Source organism: Tribolium castaneum, chromosome 3 (genome assembly GCF_031307605.1).
Source record: "Tribolium castaneum strain GA2 chromosome 3, icTriCast1.1, whole genome shotgun sequence".
NCBI classification, from domain to species: Eukaryota; Metazoa; Arthropoda; class Insecta; order Coleoptera; family Tenebrionidae; genus Tribolium; species Tribolium castaneum.
Window position 1 is genome coordinate 10,771,588 of NC_087396.1, and position 19,934 is coordinate 10,791,521.

General features: G+C 35.7%; 1 protein-coding gene across 18 annotated transcripts in view; it reads left to right on the forward strand.

The window, feature by feature from the left end:
* The first annotated feature begins 555 nt into the window (after positions 1–555).
* The window catches only part of Ih (I[[h]] channel), a 68,898-nt gene continuing 49,519 nt past the window's right edge, over positions 556–19,934 (forward strand). For 5 of the 18 annotated variants that reach the window (XM_064355704.1, XM_015982032.2, XM_015982033.2 and 2 more), the window contains exons 1-3: positions 568–976; positions 11,372–11,434; positions 15,329–15,350. In XM_064355704.1, coding sequence (XP_064211774.1) covers positions 889–976; positions 11,372–11,434; positions 15,329–15,350 — 173 coding nt within the window. In that variant the 5' untranslated portion in view covers positions 568–888. Of the gene's footprint in view, positions 977–11,371; positions 11,435–15,328; positions 15,351–19,934 lie in introns of all 18 variants that reach the window. The other 13 variants (XM_064355701.1, XM_064355707.1, XM_015982035.2 and 10 more) reach the window with 11 other exon arrangements.

Below are 19,934 nucleotides of genomic sequence, written 5' to 3' on the forward strand. Positions count from 1 at the left end.
AAAGAAACATAGATATGCTTTTATATTCTTTTATATTTTTTTCAACAAAGATTTAATATATAAAGTACAAAAAAAAAACAAAAATAGAAAGTAGAAAAAATAGTATGTTACACTCGTTTTATAAGACTTAATTGTGGCACTCATTCGTACCACAATAGAACATCTTATAAGACTCGTATAATGATATACTGTTTTAAGCTTTGCAAAGCTAGGCAAGGCTCCGTTACTTAATCGTTCATACCGAGAAGTTTAGAATAAACAAGAACAACACCAATGAATTTATTATGTGCTTAATACATTTTATTAATTTTTGCTAAATTCAGGGTAATACGGGGCTTCCAGCTAGTAAAATAATGAATGAACTACCCTTTAAAATAAGGATTTTAACAAAAGGTCGGACAGTAATTGATTCGCCCTCGCATGTAGTTATATTAAATTAAGAAATTGCGTCATTTTCGAAGAGCTTTATAAAATTTGAGAGTGTTATGTGTGGAGGCAGTAGCTGTGCAACCCCTTTGGTTGAAATATGTCCGGTGTGGCAGCGGCTCGGGCCGTTAGTTTATGATAAGTGTTCTCCGTTGGCTGTTGAGGGTGGTCTTGTAATCGATTCGGTGACAGTTGCGCTTAGCGCTTCCGGTTCCTTGGAAGCATTTTGAGCATTTCGTGGGATTTTTGTCGTGCTGGGGTTAATGGGGGTGGCTGGCGAGACTGCAAAACGGCACGAAATGCGTTAAATGAAGATGTATGAAATTGTTTAACACATGATTGTCGTGGGAGCATGCGCGGGTGCAGCTGAACATCCTCGAGGCCGGCAGTCAGCGGCGCAACGGGGTCGCACGAGGAACCCCGCGTAATGTCCGGGAGTGAGCCAGCGGTGACCGCGGGGCGATGCTAGTCAGCTCAGACCTATGTCTGTCAGGAGCCTCCATCGCCGGGTGTCAGGACCCGGGGGATATGTGCAGCACTTCCACAACCAGTAAGTTTCCGGACGCGCCAACGCAACTCCAGGACCTTCCTGCGTTATGTAACACTCCGGATACCTTGCCCGGCCGGTGTGCGGAAAGGCGCTCATTACCACTCCTCGTAGCCATTGATCATAACATCGAGCGCCAATTCGGCTCACAATAAGAAACCGTCCGAACGCAACAACGTTACTCCCAATCAATAACACATTTTTCAAAAAATCGGCATTCTTGCACCGAAAGCTCGATCTCTAAATTATAAATAAGACTGTAGTTGCTAACACATAGCAAAATATCCCGAACACATGACGTGTGGCATCAAATATTGATTATAAAACAAACGATTTGTGACTAATGACCGTTTTAACAAACTATTGGACACACATTAACGGTAATCGATCGAACCAAAAGTTGATATTTTTATCAAGGATACTTTGCATTGTTCAGTTATTATTAATTATCCTTCGCTTAGTTTGCTTTAGCTTTCTTGGAAAGTTCATCGTCAACTTCCTGTGGCGGAACAGATAAAGTGTCAACTACAATTAGTGGCAGGGAGGAATAGCAAAACCGGTCAGACAATGTGACGGAAGCCTCAAGTGGTCCAATATCATAAAGGATAATGTTTGAAAATTTATCAGATTTCTCGTGTTAAATAGATACTTTCTTCTAGAGAACTGTTAAAGATCAGAGGCATTGATCTGGTAGTTGATACGTGCGTTGCACTAGAATGTTAACGTGGTTATTATTTATGGAATATTGATTTGAGATCAAACAACATTTTATAAATACACACGCTGATGGGATCGGTTTCAGTTCAGAACTACTGATTGATAAAACAATGTGATGTAACTGTGAAATTGAAAGAATTAGAGCAAAAAACGTGAGCTCGATCTCGAACAGAATTAACACAAAACGTTATGTAAAATCTCTGATTTAGCTTAGCTTCTGTAAAACTATTAGAATTAAATTCGACAATTTTGAAACGGAAGCTTAAGTAAAGGATGGGTTTGGTGTATGTACTTAAAGCAATCGGGAATTATTAATTAAATCAACAAAGAAAGTTAAGGCTGGAACTGGAGGATAAGATGAGCAAATATTGAGCTTTTTGTGATATATTGAACTGAAAAAATATAGGGAATGGCAATCAAACAACAGTTATACTTACGATAGTCTCGTATTTAGTCTGTTGTCTGTGGTGCACAGCACATGTCAGCTAATCCGTAAAACAAATTACTAATTAACTCCAACCGTTCGAAAGGGCTGAGCTTTTTAGCGTGCGCTTTTATTTATTTTAACATGCAAGTTGAAAAGTAGTAAATTAGTTGGAAATCTGAACAGAGTTTTTAATTAATTACGGAGCAGGCATCTGAAACTTTAAATTGATGAATTAAAATGTTCGCAGCTTTTTTGTGCAAGTAAGTTAATCTTGCGTCTATAAATCTAAACAAGCGAGTTTTCGAATAAAACGGTAACAAATCTCCCCATCACGAATATGGATTTGACCTCCAAATCAGAACTTGGGGTTAAATTGTTAGCCCGCGCAATTGCGTTAACGATCAAATTACACTGTCATTGCTGCTTTGCCGTCCAGGAAACTGCATTCGGGTGATGACGCGTCACACTTTTAATTCAATCTTACGTTGTCGGCTGGTTTACGTCCGCGAACGGAAACATCTTCGGCATGTTTTTGCTATGCACTTTTAAGCACGTAATATTGTAAACATTGCGCTTTAAGAGATGCAAGAATGTGCGCTGTATGCTGACTCGGAGGCCGCCAGCCGAACTTCCGCTGATACCAACTTTATAATATCATCGGGCTGGTACACAACATGCCCAAAAGGAGCGTTTTATTGCGTTATGCAACTGTCGCGAGATTTGTACAAATGTGATAAATCAATCTTTTTCTACAGTCATTGTTAATTGTATATCCCGGCGCATCCACCATTTTTGCACACATTCTGTTTTTAATAAAGTATTAAATTTGAGGCAAACTGTTTGTTCTTAACAGCTTTTAAACCACTTATGTGTATTTTATGATGTTGCTTGTTTACCGTACACAGATTTTTTGTAATTTTCTAGTCTATTATTATTTTACACTGCACCAAATAATAAATTAGAGTTTTGGAATTTTGCCAAAAGTTATGAAATGTGATTACAGTAATTTAGTGCCCCCATGATGGCAGTACTAGGAAGTAAACTCATGAATTTTGCTTAAAAGTACTCTACCATTTGTCAAAAAAATAAAGGATATTAACGAGCTTAAATTAAAATCAACATCAAATGTGACGTATGAGCGCTTGTAATCATAAAAAGGTACATAGTTTTTATCTCGTCCAATATGCGGCTGTATTTTTTGTCTGATACCAGTTTATTACATTAATTGCACAAATATGTAAATATTATTCACCAAAGGTATTGACAGGTTTTTAATAAATGGCAAAACATGTAATATTTTAAATTCAAATTTGGAATAAAAATATGACGCTTTTGTGAGAGTGCATACAAATTGCCACATTTTAATTTTTCAGAACTTTGAATTATAAACGAATTCAAAGTTGTTTGACGCTATTAGCTGGATTATTTACCATTATTAATCCATGAGTTATTGGAAACCTGACTGGAACTACAACTTTGTTGCATTGCTTGTCATTTATTGCCCAGAAGAATAGACACAACTTAATAACTTCCATGTCAAAGCGGTTATTAATTGTTAGCGGAAACGTATTTCCAGAATCATTGCAATTGGTTGAAGCAACTATTCATATACTTTATGAATGGACTTGGCCCATTGTTTTGCAAGAGAAAATTATTTACCCTAAGTGTGTGGGTTGGTGTTAAAGGTTAATGAAGCTACTTTTTCAAGTTGATTTAACGCTCTTATTACCGCTGCACATATTTATCTCCACGTGGGTGAGCCGCGAGCGCATACTATTTTGCGAGTGTATTATTAATTATTGCACTATTATGGTCAGATTCTGATTAAGTTGCGTCTAAAAATATGTTTAATTAATTATAAATGATGTATTAATAGTCGGGAAATTACCATATGGAAGCCGTGCACCCTCCCACGCGTTTGACGTAGCCATTGCATGTTTACGAGACCTTGTAAAGACACAATCTATCGCAATAAAGAGGTTGTCCAATCTACGTGCAACTTTTGCTCCGACGTCAATATGAGAAAGCTCTTCCCAAAATTGTTAAATCAAATCCAGCGCGAAAATCTCATTTAAAGCGCAAGCCTCCCGTAACGATGCAAATGCTTACTTACCTTATCGATTAATAGTTACAAGGCACCGTGCAATTATCTTCGATTGGGCCAACGCAAGTTGCTCTATTTGGCGTTTTAGCCCAAGGTTGGGACTGGCCCGATTAGATTGCGCATTTCCTTGTCAGAAGGCGTTTAAAAGTAAGTAACCGGACGTAATGAATATCCATGACTTGATTTATTGGGTTTTGTAAGGCGACGCCTCAAATTGGGCCCCAATCGGGAGCACGGCAAAGGCCCCAAATGTCATTTCCTTGCTCAGTTGGAACTGGGTCGTCGTTGGCGGGCAAGGCGGTGCTGATCAATAGGCCGCCACGTCCGGACTTTACATACTCTCATCTTGTGCGTTCATTGCGCTATTGTTTTCTGTTTACCACCAATTTTAGCCAAATTGTATTTGGAGTGGTTGTGGCAGCAAGATAAATAAACGGGCCCTTCGGTGTATAGTCAGGTGTCAAACATCTTAATTCATTGTGTGCTCCATTGCGTCTATTATTCGTGTTCAATACGCCAACCAGCGCTGTTAACTACCAAGAATTCTCTTCGGTTGGTGTACACCAGTTGGGGATTCAATTGGAGCATTCTCCAAACTTGATGAACATTGTATCATTGAACGATTTTGCACGTGATTACACAGATGGGGCTAATAAGGACCAACGCATGTTTTTCCAACCAAGCCGAAATGTGTTATTTTAAGCCTAACAATTTTCACTAACGCCAAATACAGTTTAAGCAATTAGAAAAGTTCTGAATTTGTTTCAAAAAAATTTTAACCCCTTTCAAAACAACGTCACAGTTATGCGATTCTTGAAATAGCAGCAAAAGTGATTGGCATTTTATGAACCTTTCAATACACCTATTTAGCTTAGCAAGGCAATAATGCTCATTGTTTGGTAGTCGTAAATGTATTCAATGGGTTTGACAGTCGTAATAGTAAACAGGGTAAATTACGTTTGGAAAATTGTTCGTAATAACAGCAACGATCGTTTTCCCGTCTGTTTTGTTACTTTTGAGATGAATCTCAGCAAATACATTTTCAAAGGGGATGTTGCTTCAAAAGTCTACCTTCAATAGTAATTAAGTGGAAGTTCTTAACTTAATTGCAGTCAATGGAGTGAAGTATCACCAACACTTTTATGAATGTAGCTGTAACTGTTTAACTGAGTTTAACAGATCGGTATAAGGAGCTAAGTTTAAGCCAAGATAAATCGGAAATTTGAAAATGGAATCGAATTTTTTTACCAGTATTTGTTTTTTTAGTTAGTGATTACCATGTTATACTCTACTACGAACAAAAGAATGGAAACATTTTGCGATCATTGAACTCTTAAAAAATGTCTATTTTAATGTCTGGGATGGTTTTACTTCTTTCAAAACTGGGCAAGATGTATGATAGTTTGGGCTCAGTTAGTGATTGATTTTTAGGTGTAAGGTCAAAGAATCAACTTTTCTCTTGCTTGTGGAATCGCTGCTGTTTAAACAGTTTTGAAAAAGGAAAAATTACAATGTTTGTTATGTTCCAGCACGTATGCTAGCTATGCTTGAATGTATTTTGAAAACAAGTTTGTGTAACTCAGTAGTTTTAACAAAAATTTAATTATCGTAGTATTTCCCGGAAATTATTCGAGTACAAGGCTTGATAGATGCTCCCATTAATTATGATCTACTTACGTGTTTGCTGAAAGCTTGTGTTTTAATGTAAGTTGCTCCTAAAGTTTGCAAAGAACCGTAGGAGAGTCTGAAAACTTGCAATAAATAGAGTAGCATGACTGTATATCGCTGAGACATATCCTTTTGTCTCTGAACCCAAACTTTTGCAAAGTTTCAGTTTGTGTGTGATAATTAAGAGTGATTGAATTTTGGCACAAGGAAATTATTAGAGTGAGGAGGGTCTTAATTACCACGTGAAACCGTCAACGTTTTTGTGTGTATAACGGTTGGTACTCGGAACAATTTGATAAGGGAAAATTAGAAAATTTTCTTATTAAACATTACAATTAATTACGAATAGATGCAAGTTTTCTCATTAATTAAACTCCCGTCACTTACATATGGGGCTTAATAACGCCGATTGTTCTAATTATTTTTTAGACCTCTTTCTTAATAAGTTACTTATTCGGCAAACTTTGAGGCTTATTTGAATCGGAATGTTCCGGGTAATTTTGTTTTAATCCGCGAAAGGGTCTGGACGTTCATGAGAACATAACACTTATTTATGTCCGCTTCTGCGTTTTATATCCCAATTTAACATTTATTACCAGATATTAGGAGTATTCCTGCGCTAACTGCATCGGAATATCGCCAAATGGGCGTTCCATTGTTTTATGAAATTATTAAGATCACATATGGTTCTATAAGGAGACAAGATATTCAAATGTAAAGAAGGAATTTATTTTGATTTTTATTTGTGGCGAGGTATAATTTTTATTCGTTAAGGAATTTACTAAATTTGTTGCTTTAGACACGCAAATTAGAGCTGGGATATGAATAAAATAAGCTCAAAGCTAACCGCGAACTAAAATGAACAACTACACCAAGCGCATTTTTCATCTCATAAAGCCGCTAATTTTTGGAGATAAAAGTTCCGGGAGAGTCTCATATACCTCCGTTTTCCGTAAAATTCTACAAACTTGTTTGCTTTACAGCAAATCTGTGTTTATTAAAACCCGGGGTGTAATTCTCGTAAAGACAATTCGTATTTCATTAACATTTGACGAAAACATTTTTTCTCGGCGCCGCTTTTTGTGCGCCACCGTAGCGTTTTCAGCATTCGCAAGTAGTTTAAAAGTAAAAATTGAAGGGTGGCGTTATAACGAAGAAGTCCTTGATCGCTAAGAAACATCGATCAGACCTGACGTCATCAGTAGCGAGCGCATCAATCATCTGTGGACTCGGAAGCACCAGCTCCAACATAATCGGCCTCGGGGGCGCCTCTACGAACAAACGGGCCTGAATTTCTCTGAATTAATACATCGAGATCGAGTTGGAGCTTCGTATTAATCACAAATGTAGTGCAGAATTTATCGAATTTTAAAGAGTCGCGAATTTGTTTTCACATTATCGAATTAGAGGCGTGTTTCATGTGGATGTAGCACGCGTTTGCTGGGCCCGATTAGAGATTTGCATATTTGCCAGATAAAGTGCGGAGCTGGGATGTCAACGACCAACCTTCACCGGCTCAAATTTTAATTTTCGTTTTAACTTTTACCGCGCAAGCAAAGTACATAAGCCAAACACACCGTGCAAGTAAAAATTATTCAATTTTTGTCTACACAAAAGTAACTTATTTTAACGAATGTTGTTTGTAGTACCATTAGTCCAGTAATGGTCAGTGAATTTCCCCGTTAGAGCGTAAGTGAATTTCAGTTGCATGTTTTATTAACTGAGAATCTCTAATTTCACGGATGTTGAATTAGCTAACACTGCTCTCACGTTCAGTGCTACGGATGCTAACGGAAAATAGGAAGCTGTGTTCAAGTTTATTAGTTCAAATTTTGATTTAATAGAACACACTTCCGACGTGTTACGCAGTAAGTTCCTAAATCTCTCACAAATTCGTTCGTTAATGACAAAATTTAACAATTAATTATTGCCAGCTAACCAGTGCAAAATGGTGGATGCGCCGGGTTAATATTTTTTGTTTTATTTCTATATTGACTTTAAAATTTAATTAAATTTTGACTTACTAGTGCAATTTTCCAACTATAAAAAATGGTGGATGCGCCGGGTCAATATATTATTGTTTTGAAAATTAATTGAGTTTAAAATTTAATCAAATTTTGACTTTGTAGTACATTTTTCCAACATAAATTTTATATTTTTGGAAATTTGGTTGTGTAAAAAAAAATTGAGGTTTGGACAAAAATGGTGGATGCGCCGGGTCAATATATTTTTGTTTTGAAAATTGAGTTAAAATTTAATTAAATTTGGCTTAGTAGTACATTCTTTCAACATACATTTCATATTTTTGGAAATTAGGTTGTGTTAAAATTGAGGTTTGAACAAAAATGGTGGATGCGCCGGGTCAATTTTTTTTTTTGAAAATTAATTAATCCGACGTGTTACGCAGTAAGTTCCCAAATCTCTCACAAACTCGTTCATTAATGACAAAATTTACCAATTAATTATTGCCAACTAACCAGTGCAAAAATGGTGGATGTGCCGGGTCAATATTTTTGATTTATTTTTATATTGACTTTGAAATTTAATCAAATTTTGACTTAGTAGTACATTCTTCCAACATAAATTTCATATTTTTGGAAATTAGGTTGTGTTAAAATATTGAGGTTTGAACAAAAATGGTGGATGCGCCAGACTAATTTTTAAATCAACTAATTCGTATGTTATGTTTTAGATGTTTTATTAAGGTATTGATATTAAAATCAAAATAAGCATCTTGTTCAAATTGTGTAAACGAAGTTATGTAATGCCACTGATAAAAAGTGGGTCGATTCTTGAAAATACGATGAGTTCACCAGCCCTCGCATAGTAACGAATATTTTTCCTATTTTCAATATTCGGGGCAGTTCTATTGGAGAAATATTTCCCAATACAAACAATCTAGCCGATCTGCTTTGTAAGCAAAATATCTCACTGATAGAAAGTTGCAAAAATATGTTCCATAATTCTGCTTTAATATCTTAGATTACTTTTTACTCTATTTTTTCGTGCTTTAAAATGCCCTTTTATCTGCGGCTCAAATCCGGTGTGTAAATTTGGTTCAACTGTTGCGGGAAATGGAAGGCTGGGTAATAAACGGCGAACTAAATCTGGTATCCGTTGGTAAAAAATAGTTAATTTGCGGTTTAGTCGGTTCCATCCCACGTATTTCTTGTAGGTGGAAGGTAATTTAATTTGTCACGTGTGAGATATAGGTGTATGGAGTTCCATAATTAAGATGAAGAATGTGCAATCTAGTCCGTTAGTAACGATATCGTTATCGTAATATGGGTTATATCTCAAGCGAATCACCCTCGACGAGATGTATTTTACGATGACAATTGGCTTGGCAGAAACTCTCTTTATTGGTTTTTTATAGAGCGCTAGCTAATAGGGTTTCCGCAAGGCATGATAATGTGTCTCGAAATCGTATGTCCGGTACAACCCACAAAGTGCGTCTTCGATTTTAGCTTTGATGCCGTCAGCGGGACCATCACTAAGTAAACAGATAGTCTGCGATTAAACTGCTTTAGATTACTCCGATACAGCTTTGTTTGCGTTTGACGCTCATTACTGGCGGTGGAACCGTTTCACTTTATCCCAGTTTCGTCTTAGTCGCCACCGTTGCACGGGAAAAAATCAAATAAAAATCGTGTGGGCGAATGTGAGAGGCCCTTTTTGGAGAGTACTTGCGCTAAATTAAAAGTTCCGATTAAGTTTAATTCGAGGGTATCTTTGCCACTGCCGGTACAAGTTGCGACTCACTAAGTTATTCATTAAAGTACACACGAATAATTCGGTTAGGAGCTAATGAAATTTGTGGCGGCGTTAAAAGTTTAGGAATTTGATGAATGACAAACTTAGCATGGAGCTCTCCAACTGTTCAATGCACTAGATACGGTTTTTTTAACTATGGGTAAAGTAAAAAATATTTCTTAGCTATCATACATGTACTAATAATTAGTTTATTTGTTTGTTGATAAAAAATAAAGTCTTTAGAAACACATATGTCCAGAATTTTTTTTTATTTATTGAACAGCACCACAATTATTAACCTTTATTAAGGAATTTATATTTTTGCTGTGTAAAAAAAGGAATTACTAAATTATTTCTGCGTTTGCTTAATACAAAATAAATACAATTGCGGAGACTGCTCACTGTTGTTGCGTTTCGGTAAAAAATTTCCATATACAATACACCAAATATCTACCTCAGTAAATTTAGATTTACTTTTTTTTTAATACGAAGTCGAAATTAATACTAATTTTCCTTGTTCTTCTGGTGTATTAACATAATTAACGTAATTTCCGGAAAATTACCAAACACAAATAGCGATAGTTTTTTTGTTGTAAATGAGCACAAAAACATTTTTATTGATATCAGTCAACAAAGCACCTATTTAGTAAACATTTTTGAGTGAGGTAGTTTCGGAACTTTCTTAATTAGGATAACATCTTTCAAACCAGCTAATCAGTTTAAAAGTTCAGCTTTGATGACCCACTTTTGTTCGTGTTTACCTACCGGTTTTAGTTTAGTAAAAAATAAATCTAATAATTTGTAGCTTCCTAATTACCATTTGATTTAGAAAGTAAATTAGAACAGTTTTTTGCTGTTCCTTTGTTAATATCAATATTAAAATGAATTATTTTGTCTGAAAAATGTAACATATCTCTCGTAGCTTCTAGTAATTAAAATTTGTAAACTTTTGAAGTATTGTGTGGAACTAAAGTTCGTCAAAAATATGCAGTTCCGACATTCTGTCTGTAATGTATTTAAGTTTTTATGAATTGAGATGTTGTAGACAACTTCTCAAGTTAAACTTGAAATTTGAACAACTTCTGGACAGCATTGGTCTGAACCTCTATTTTTATCAAAAGTGCATTCAAAGATTTGGGTTAACTTTATTGTTTGCGTTTGAAGCATGATTTTGCTAAAATTTATCAAATCGGACCACTTTATTTAATTTATTGTTCAATTTGTTTCGGCTCTCGCCAAGCAACAAGCGTGGCAGCCCTCCAGCCTAGCAATTTAGAAAAAATAGGAGTTTTGGATACTTGTAACTCAAGATTATTGCGTCATGTTAGGACGATTTTGCGACAGAGCTCTTCAGTAGTGTTCTTTTATTGCATTATATAAAAGAGAATGTCACAGTTTTCAAAACGTCTATCAGAGATAGCGTCCAAGTTTTATTTGACGTTTTTTGGCCCGTCTGCGTCTGATTTCTAATCAAATAAATGTTACGTATAGTGTAATTGTCCGGGTCGTTTGTCATCTTTAGCAGATGAATGGCCGAAGCAGGAGCTCTTTGGCCAAAGAGTGATGCTGACAGTTGAACCGCCCGGTCCATTCATAACACGACAGGAACGCAAAACATCTCGTGCATTTATTAATAGCTATTTAAGTATGTGACTTGACTCGAGTTGAAATGAAAACGTTTTCCTTTCTGATTCCGCCATTCCTAATAATGTCTTTTCTTATTATGCAGAAACGGAGAGAAAACTTTGCTTATCACAAAGGCTAGGTCAGCAGAACAGTCGGTCATATGGAGGTATGGATCGATGTTAAATGTTGCTGTTCGCTGCAACCACAGATAAACTAGACTGAAAGCCGGCAGCGAAAAACCCAAACGTAATAATATTTTATTATAAGCGCGTTTCTCATTTCGAGATTTCAGTCATGTTTATCGGTAGTTTGCTTCCCTCACAGGTGAACTGAGGCGTTTGATTTATTTTTTCCTTATTCAGGCTTGCTTTATTGTTGGTATTTTATCTGTTCTTGGTTGTAGTCGTATTCGTTTTGTAGTTTAAGAATTTATTCAATCATTGCTTTACAAGTCTATTATTTCGCACAATATGCATTCAAATTTAAGTTTCATGCAACTTGAACACAAACCAGAATGTGCTGTGTCTATACACAAGCTGTAACGAGCAAATTAAACCGGTACTAAAAACACAAGCCCAACTGCAACGTGGACAGTTAAATTGGTACATCTTTAAGCTTGTAAGCCGTCAGACAAATCTTATTTCAAACAAATTCGGGCGACAACACACACGAGAGACTAGGAGCTAGGGAAACATCAGATGTGATTGACGTGGGCTTGTAGGTCTTGGTTTCAGATCGTGAACTTTTTGGATCATTAAACTCGAAGTTTTTTAGTCTATTATACAATATTTCCACGCAATCGAAGATTGAGAGTTTTGAATGAAATGGTTACTTATTTGTACAGGATTATAAATAAAAAATATTGTTCTTGTTATCTCGCGGAAGGTTAATTCGATTAGAAAATGAATTGTTAAAAAGAGTGGATTTTCTTGATTCTGGTTTAAATGAATCTATATACGGTGAGTCTGTTAAAAGTTTTTAAGGTATATTAAGCCTTTACTATCAATCACTTTACATTTCTCTCTGTGCATGTACATTTTTTCAAAAATTTTCTAGTAGTATTAAGAACAAACGCTGTGTGACTTAGTTTTTGAGTAACTGCAAAAATATAGTTTTGGCAGACTCATCTTGTATTTCTAACTAAATTATTAAAAGGGTAAGCAATTTTACATTTTTACTTCTGATCTAACAATGGGTGATTGTTAACAAGGAACTTTTTTAAGAATTTTTTAATGTGACGGAAAAACTGAATACAGTTTCTGCGTTTTACGGGAGATTGGTTTGTATTACACACCCACAAGAAACCGTACTTTTAATAAATTGCTTTTTGATTAAAAAGTATGCGCTTGACATAAATTCATTCCAATGGAAAGGTCCACTTAACTCATGAAATATTATGCAAATATGCGATTATCTTTAAGTGCACTGGAGAAAGAATGGAATGGATTTTTTCTAAAATTAACACTAAATTTCTAGATTTGTGGTACAAAACAGGTTCAAGTGAAGTTGTCGTTTTAGCGCAAATTAATATCTTGCCTGCCTCAGGTCACTTCTTCCTCCCACATACAGTGCAGAGCACTCGAGTTTATATGCTCGCTAATTAAAAACGGCTATTATGTCCTGTTGCAATTATTTTTTATGACTTTGTGAAAAATTTCGATAATCCCACAGTGTTAGCGACGTTTTAAACTTACCCTTTCCACAAATTAAATTATGGTTGACAATGCAGTGCAAGAGCAACTCGGAGCAGCGCTGAAAATCAATTATAAGCTCCAGAAAAACATAGACAGAGCAGCGTTACAGCTACATGTGTAGCTTTAATGGCCAATTGTATAGATAAATTAATTACGAGCAATAAAAAATTAGCAACTGTAAACATTTTACTGTGAAATCATAGTCCGGTGTTTTGAGTTTCTCACGAAAACAATATATTTCTCCGTCACAAATCTATAATCCCCGGTGACGTAAGAGTTTGTGAAGGGGATGAAAAACTCCGATTATTTTGTAAACCTTCCGACCTTTTGAATTTTGTTTGGCCAAATATACGGGCTAATTTATTGGACTTTTATTATGTCGCGTTAAATTTATGGCCCATAAAGCTTATTAATTTGGCCAATAATCACTGCCGCAAACACGATCACGATATTAGAAAAATTAAAGATCGGATTAATCGAATTATTAAAATCTTTCTCCTGTGAGGAGAGATCTTGACTCAGCATGTCGATTTAGTTGGTACGCCTACATTTACGTAACATGAGGTTTAAATTGGAATCTGGAGTCGGAATAAAATTTAAATAGAGGGTCGAGTGAACTTTGTCACAGGAGTGAGATGTTTTACAATTAATACACAACAAATTCTTGACGCCTTCTTTGTACTGATCTGTATTAAAGGGATACTGTTGATGCAGGCAAGCACTTATGGATGGACCCAGGATGTAGCAAAAGAAAGAATCGATATTGAGAAGGAGCGTTAGACGGTATGCGCAATGCGCATGTTTATTTCTTTTCAATTTTTATAAATATTCCGAAGTTTTTGCATCGTTGTTATTCATATATTCAGATATTTTTTTCAATTTTGTATCCGTAGTTAGCCTAGCTCTAGACATACTAATATTACTAACTGCTTCTGTAAACACTCATCGCATTTTTCGCTATTTCCTCTTTTACGTCACCGTTTTGTTTAAATCGCATGTTTTGGTTGAATCACTTTCTCTCATACACCGTTTTTTGTAATTCACGAAATTTCAAGTGTCAGGTAGGCGAGTAAAAATAAACGTTGTATTTAATGGATTTGGGTCAGCTTACAGAGGATTTTTTGCTATGGTGGCACTGTGGCTGCATATATTTTCAGTTTATGAAATTGGACGCGAGTCTGTTGAGGACACTCCAGACCACATTATTTAACAACAGAGCGCCACTAAATCGTTCTTCAATTTGACAAAATAAGTAATATGCGGCCGAAAAACTTTGTCAATTGATAAAAACGAACTCAGCTACTTCACCCGACATAAATAATAAATTTCGATGGATATTTCTGCCATAAATCACGTTTCGGCTCGCAGCCGATTTTTAGCAACGTTTCACGAAGAATAGGCTTATTCCAATTATGTCCAATTGCATCCTGAGACCTTGACCCGTGACGGATTTACATAATTGGTTTATCAGGGCCGTCCTATATAGATAAAATCTGTCTGTTCCATTTTGCTGTGTTTCGCGCCTCCCATCGATTGAAGCCTCGTTAGAGGCTTTTTAAGGGATTTAGAAACATTTAATTGCTGTATAAATTTAAAAGTAGGTTGCCACCAAAGTTTTGTGGTACAAGCAACTTCCGTTTCATAATCTCCTAATTCCGCTCCCAGGTTTTATACAAGTGCAGTGATTACCTCTTTAATAACTAGCGTAACAAGATTAAATTGGGCTGACTTATTGTTGTTCCAACACATTATTTAAAGCTATTTAAAGAATGATTTATCGTGCCCAACAAAGCAACGACAGCTCGGGAATTTTTTCACATCGGTATGTTGGTAATTAACGCTAGTTCTATGTGTGAGTTTTCTTAAAATAGTAAATCAGACGAAAGTTCAAGGGAAAAGATAACGACTCACTACACTATTTTTATTGGGGTTGTGACAGCAAAGATCGATGGACTCTATTCATTACTCATGTGCCTATGTCCCATTTATCTACAAAAACAGCCTTTCACTGGACAATATTTATAACATTTAATATTCATTTTTAGCAGAGTCACGTCATACGCAGATTGAATTATTAAACACATTCAGTAGCCAACCGAAAAACTCTTTACGTCTTTATAGAAATGAGGATCCACTGATGCACAAAGGATAACTTACAAATCCAATAAGCACTGCAAGGGAATTTTTTGCACGACTATGGAAAATATTCAACTTTTTTTATATTACCGTTTTATAAAAAGGACCTGACAACTTCCGCTTCAGGCTACTGGAGTCTCTTTGTCTTCTCGTTTTAATAATTCACTTGTATTAACTTTACAGCTATTAAAATTAGATTAGTGTAATGATGATGTAATTATTTGTTTCAGAAACGTCGCCTTTACACACTAAGTAAGTTATTAGAGGACTGATCTTTTTTAGAATCTTCCTCAGTCTCTTACTTACTTAGATGCATGAATTCTCATATTAGATCCTCATTTCAGAAATCTCTGACCTCATATCTGTCCTATAGTCTTTATATTTATGACTAAATAATTTATTAACTTAATTCTTTGAGGTAAGTTTCAGTTAGACAGATTTTTTCACAATTACAAATAACTGAAAGGTAAGTAGTGTCATAAAAATTTATTCAAACATTGTACACATTGAAAAACTAAATTCTTTGGGTCTTTTACCTCTACAACAAAATGCAATTTTAGAACTACATATTTAAAATAAAACATAAAATTGCTTTCCGCTCACATTAAGCGTTAAAGAAATAAAAATAGAAAAGTAGGTAGCTTTAGTAAAGTTTATAGGTGTATTAGCGCTTTATGTACAAAGTAGTAGCTTTAAGAAAATGATATTAGTATAGTAAACCTTTTATTCAATGAACTTTTAGTGTCCCATATTTTTCTATTTTACGTAATAATGCCAAAAAGCCATTTGATAACTAGTGCCTTTAGCAAAATTTGCTGCTTTACCTCAAGTGCACTAGAAAAAATAAATTTATCGAATTTGGAAACATTTGAATTATTTGAAACAATACTTGTGATTGGATTCAACGAAATTATACCGTCATAGTGAATTTGAAAATGTATTTTCACAGAAATTGTATTATAATATTCAACGGTGTGTAATAGGCAACTGATTTACATTTTAATAAAACAAATGGAAATCCTGATAATACAAAAAATTGGCATAACGTTTGATTTACATTAGAATGACCTTTATGTTCTTTGTAATTCAGTGACAGATAATACATTTTTATAGTTACTAGTGATTTCACGGTTGGTTATTTTTAAATTGAATCATTTATTTCTGAATGAAAACAGGAGACAATAAATTTCAGTAAGCAAAGAAAAGTAAGTAAAACAACCATAGCCGGTGTAAGTTGCTTAACTTCCTTTGCTGATATCGCACCGCTTAATCAATAAATAATTCTTTCTCCCCACGGTGTATTTTGTCTGTTTCTCGAATAAATGTTTAATTGAAATTAAGTCCGCACTCGCGGGAAATCCTATTACCGGTAATCATTTAAAATTAACTTTGAAGATCAGCAATTTCCATTAACACGCGTTTATAAAAAGCGTATTAAAAAGACCAAACGTGATCACATTACATGAAAAGCATCTTAACACCTGATCTGCAAAATAAGCATATTGAGCGCAATCTCATGTCAAACCTGAACAGGCATTTTGATGGAACAGGATTATCGCGCAGTTTAACAACCGCCGACGGCTTCTCAAGCGGTTACTTCCTCAGAGCAGGTTAGCTGCAATTCGCAAGAAATTACATTTTCCTTTCGAAATCAACTCGTTTTAAGCGGAATGGCAGCCACTCCAACTTTTCAAAAGGCAGCTGCTCAAATGGAGTTTTCCAATTTGAGTTGTGATTTGCAACAACGCAAAAACATACCATTTAACTCATAAAAAAATGGGTCAAGTTTGGCATTCGCCCGGCGCCTCCACCAAAAGTGTAGTTGTCACAATTTAAAATTGAGTTGTTTTCAAATTTAGTACTTCCATCTTTAAATAATTAATTTGATAAAACAGTTTTGTAAATTAATTATCGCGCTGCGTAGCAAGAACCGGAATTTATATCCGTGGAAAAAAGTGCCAAGTGTTTTTGCGTAATGTTGTTTTTAAACTACTTAGGGTTATTATCTTAATGGTAGCGCTCCTTGTTGCCACGAAAACACGAAAAACATCCGCTGTGTCATGACACTGCTAAATCAAAAATACATTCGAAGACTAGAACTTGATAAATTACGTGTTATTATCAGCCCCATCAAGACAATGAATTGTTTACTTCATTAAAATCGTGCATCACGGCACATCTTGGGAGCGTCATTGTCATGAATGGCTGGGAAATAATTTGCCTTCGTCACGCCGAGGTGATCAGATCACCACCCACGATACAGAAGGATAACATCTGGGATCGCTGTAGGTGTTGCCAACAAAAGAAGTATGTCGCGGCGAGAAGGCCGATCAATACCCCAGGAGGCCGTCGTACGCGCCCAACAGACTAAATATCCACCACCGCCTCCCCGCAGATTAGCACCCCAGACTTCGAAACATCTCTTGTCAATTACTTCGAATTAAATTAGCTTCTTACATGCTCGCCCTAACGCAAATTCGCCGACTATGCGAAACCGAATATGCATTGGTTTCAAAAAGTATCAAATGCAAAATCGGCTAATCAGATTCCGGCGCGGCCTCGAGAGAGACTTTAAAATGGTGGATGCGCCGGGTTTACAACGAAAAAGAAATTTAGTGGTGGAAATGTCGCAGTTGTAATTAGTGAGAGCGACTGCAATAAGCCACCAAGGTTGAGATTTCTTCGCTCTGTGAGCTGGCTTGTCGTACACGAGATGAACATGTTTGATTGTTTAATAGAGAGAGATGCGGATGGAATGACGGTTTGTAGGGTTTTTGAGTCTGCCAGGTTTAATGCAATTACAAAAGCTATTAATTCCTGAAAAGCCACAGTCGGTTCAGTTTTGCGTTGTAAGCTTCTTTGTTGGGGGCCTTTCAAAAGGCTTTCTATTGTTGCTCTAACAAAATGCCTACAGTATTTAAAAATAACAATAAATTTTGCCGACGTCGTGTGGTTTTGCTTTATGATTCTGCGACAGAGCGCGAGGATTTGCATAAGGCGTTCCGAGAATTTTTCGAACCTAACAAACCATTTTTGGAACAAACAATTATCATTATTAATGTATAAAAAAATGTTATGCGTCTACTACAATTTGGAAAACGCTTAGTTTAGGCAAAAATCAAAGCAGCAATCAATCAGAAATGTCCTTTTATTTGAAAGAAATCGATTAATTAAACTACAGGTTCTATTCTTAATTGTTATTTTATTACAGTTTACTAATTGTAATTAATGACTTGCTAATAAAAATATCGTGACCTTGAGCATAAAAGTCTTCCGATAAATTTAAACTAGAGGTTCTCCCTTTCCCTGGATCCTGAGCAATTAGTTTCCTTAATGAGCGTTTACTCAATAATATCATTTACAGTTACATTATACCTTAAAGTAAACATTTTAATGAGGCGAGGATTGAGTTAGACTCGATTTTACTGTATCTCTGAATGTGCCCCTATTTAACAACAATCAGCAAAACTAAGAGAAAGTGAATCAATATTTGTCAGAATCGATTAATTTGCTCACAATTGACCATATTCTCTGTTCGTGCTATACTTTTCGGTGCACCAAGGGATCGGCTGATGAAATTATCAAACCAACTTTTTATTTTAATGACTGGTAGCATCGGGCTGTGGTGTACTCTCCTGAGAGAAGCATCACCGGAGCAGAAGCTCTCGTGATACCTTTATTTTTCCCAGTCACGGTTAAACGAGATTTTATTATTTACCCAACTTCAAAGTGAGTTATCTCCCGAATTTCGTTAAGTTAAACAAAAATAAAGCCTGCCGAATATTGTCTTTTCGAATAATCCGCATCGGTGGAAATTACGCCGAGCTTCCAACTCGAAGCTGTTTTTATTGTTATTTTACAAGGGTAGTTTACTAAGTACCCCGGCGTGCTAACCACACAGCTCATTGTAAAATTTACGATATACCGTCGACGTAGGTGTTATAGTCTGGGGCGAGGTGTGATAATCTGACTTGCCAGAAGGTATAGACGCCGACGCAATCTTTCCTTGAATTCCACTGCTAGCGCTAGATAGCGCCATTGACGCAAACAGCTGCGTGTTCCATTTCAGACACCGGCTTTTTTAACGAGCCACTGTAATTTGGTCCGCATTTCGGAAAACATGAATTCATATCGGCATAAAACGCACACATAAAATTGAGCTAGCGAAAAAATGGCCAGTCGGAAAAAATTAAACACATGGTTGGAAAGTTGCCGAAAAATGTTGCAGGAGCGCTGGGTGATGAAAATTGAGCCGTATTTTCAACCCTGGACGAGGGAATAACACGACAGTTGGGCCAGTGGAAGGCTCTGCGGAATCTAGTTAACAACTAAAATTACCTCTTCAATTATTTATCCCGATGCTTTATTTATTCATCGGGCAAATATAGAGATGGTCATTGCTCACAATTTATGAGTGTTTGTCCACCTACATAGCTCGTGATTATTGAATTTATTCAAATGACCGCTCATTCGGTCCAAATTCAGGAAATATCAATTTCATAAAACTATAATTAAAAAATTATAAAAAAATATTTTAATCACGTCAACATTTACACTTTTTGTGTTTATTGGGTTAACCGAGTTTTAATTATATTTGAAGGAATTTCAAATTAAAAATGACCAGTTGTCTATTTGTACTTTATTTAGAACATGTCTGCAAAACAGTTTATTACAAATTGCTACCTAAATTTAATTTAGAATTTTATAAATTAAATTAGTTCGTAAATGAAAAGATATTTTAGAACAACTTAAATTTAATTCTGTTAGAATTGAACACAATTGCTATAAACAATCAAAACTGCCTATTAATAAAGACTGCGATAAAAAATTTTTGAT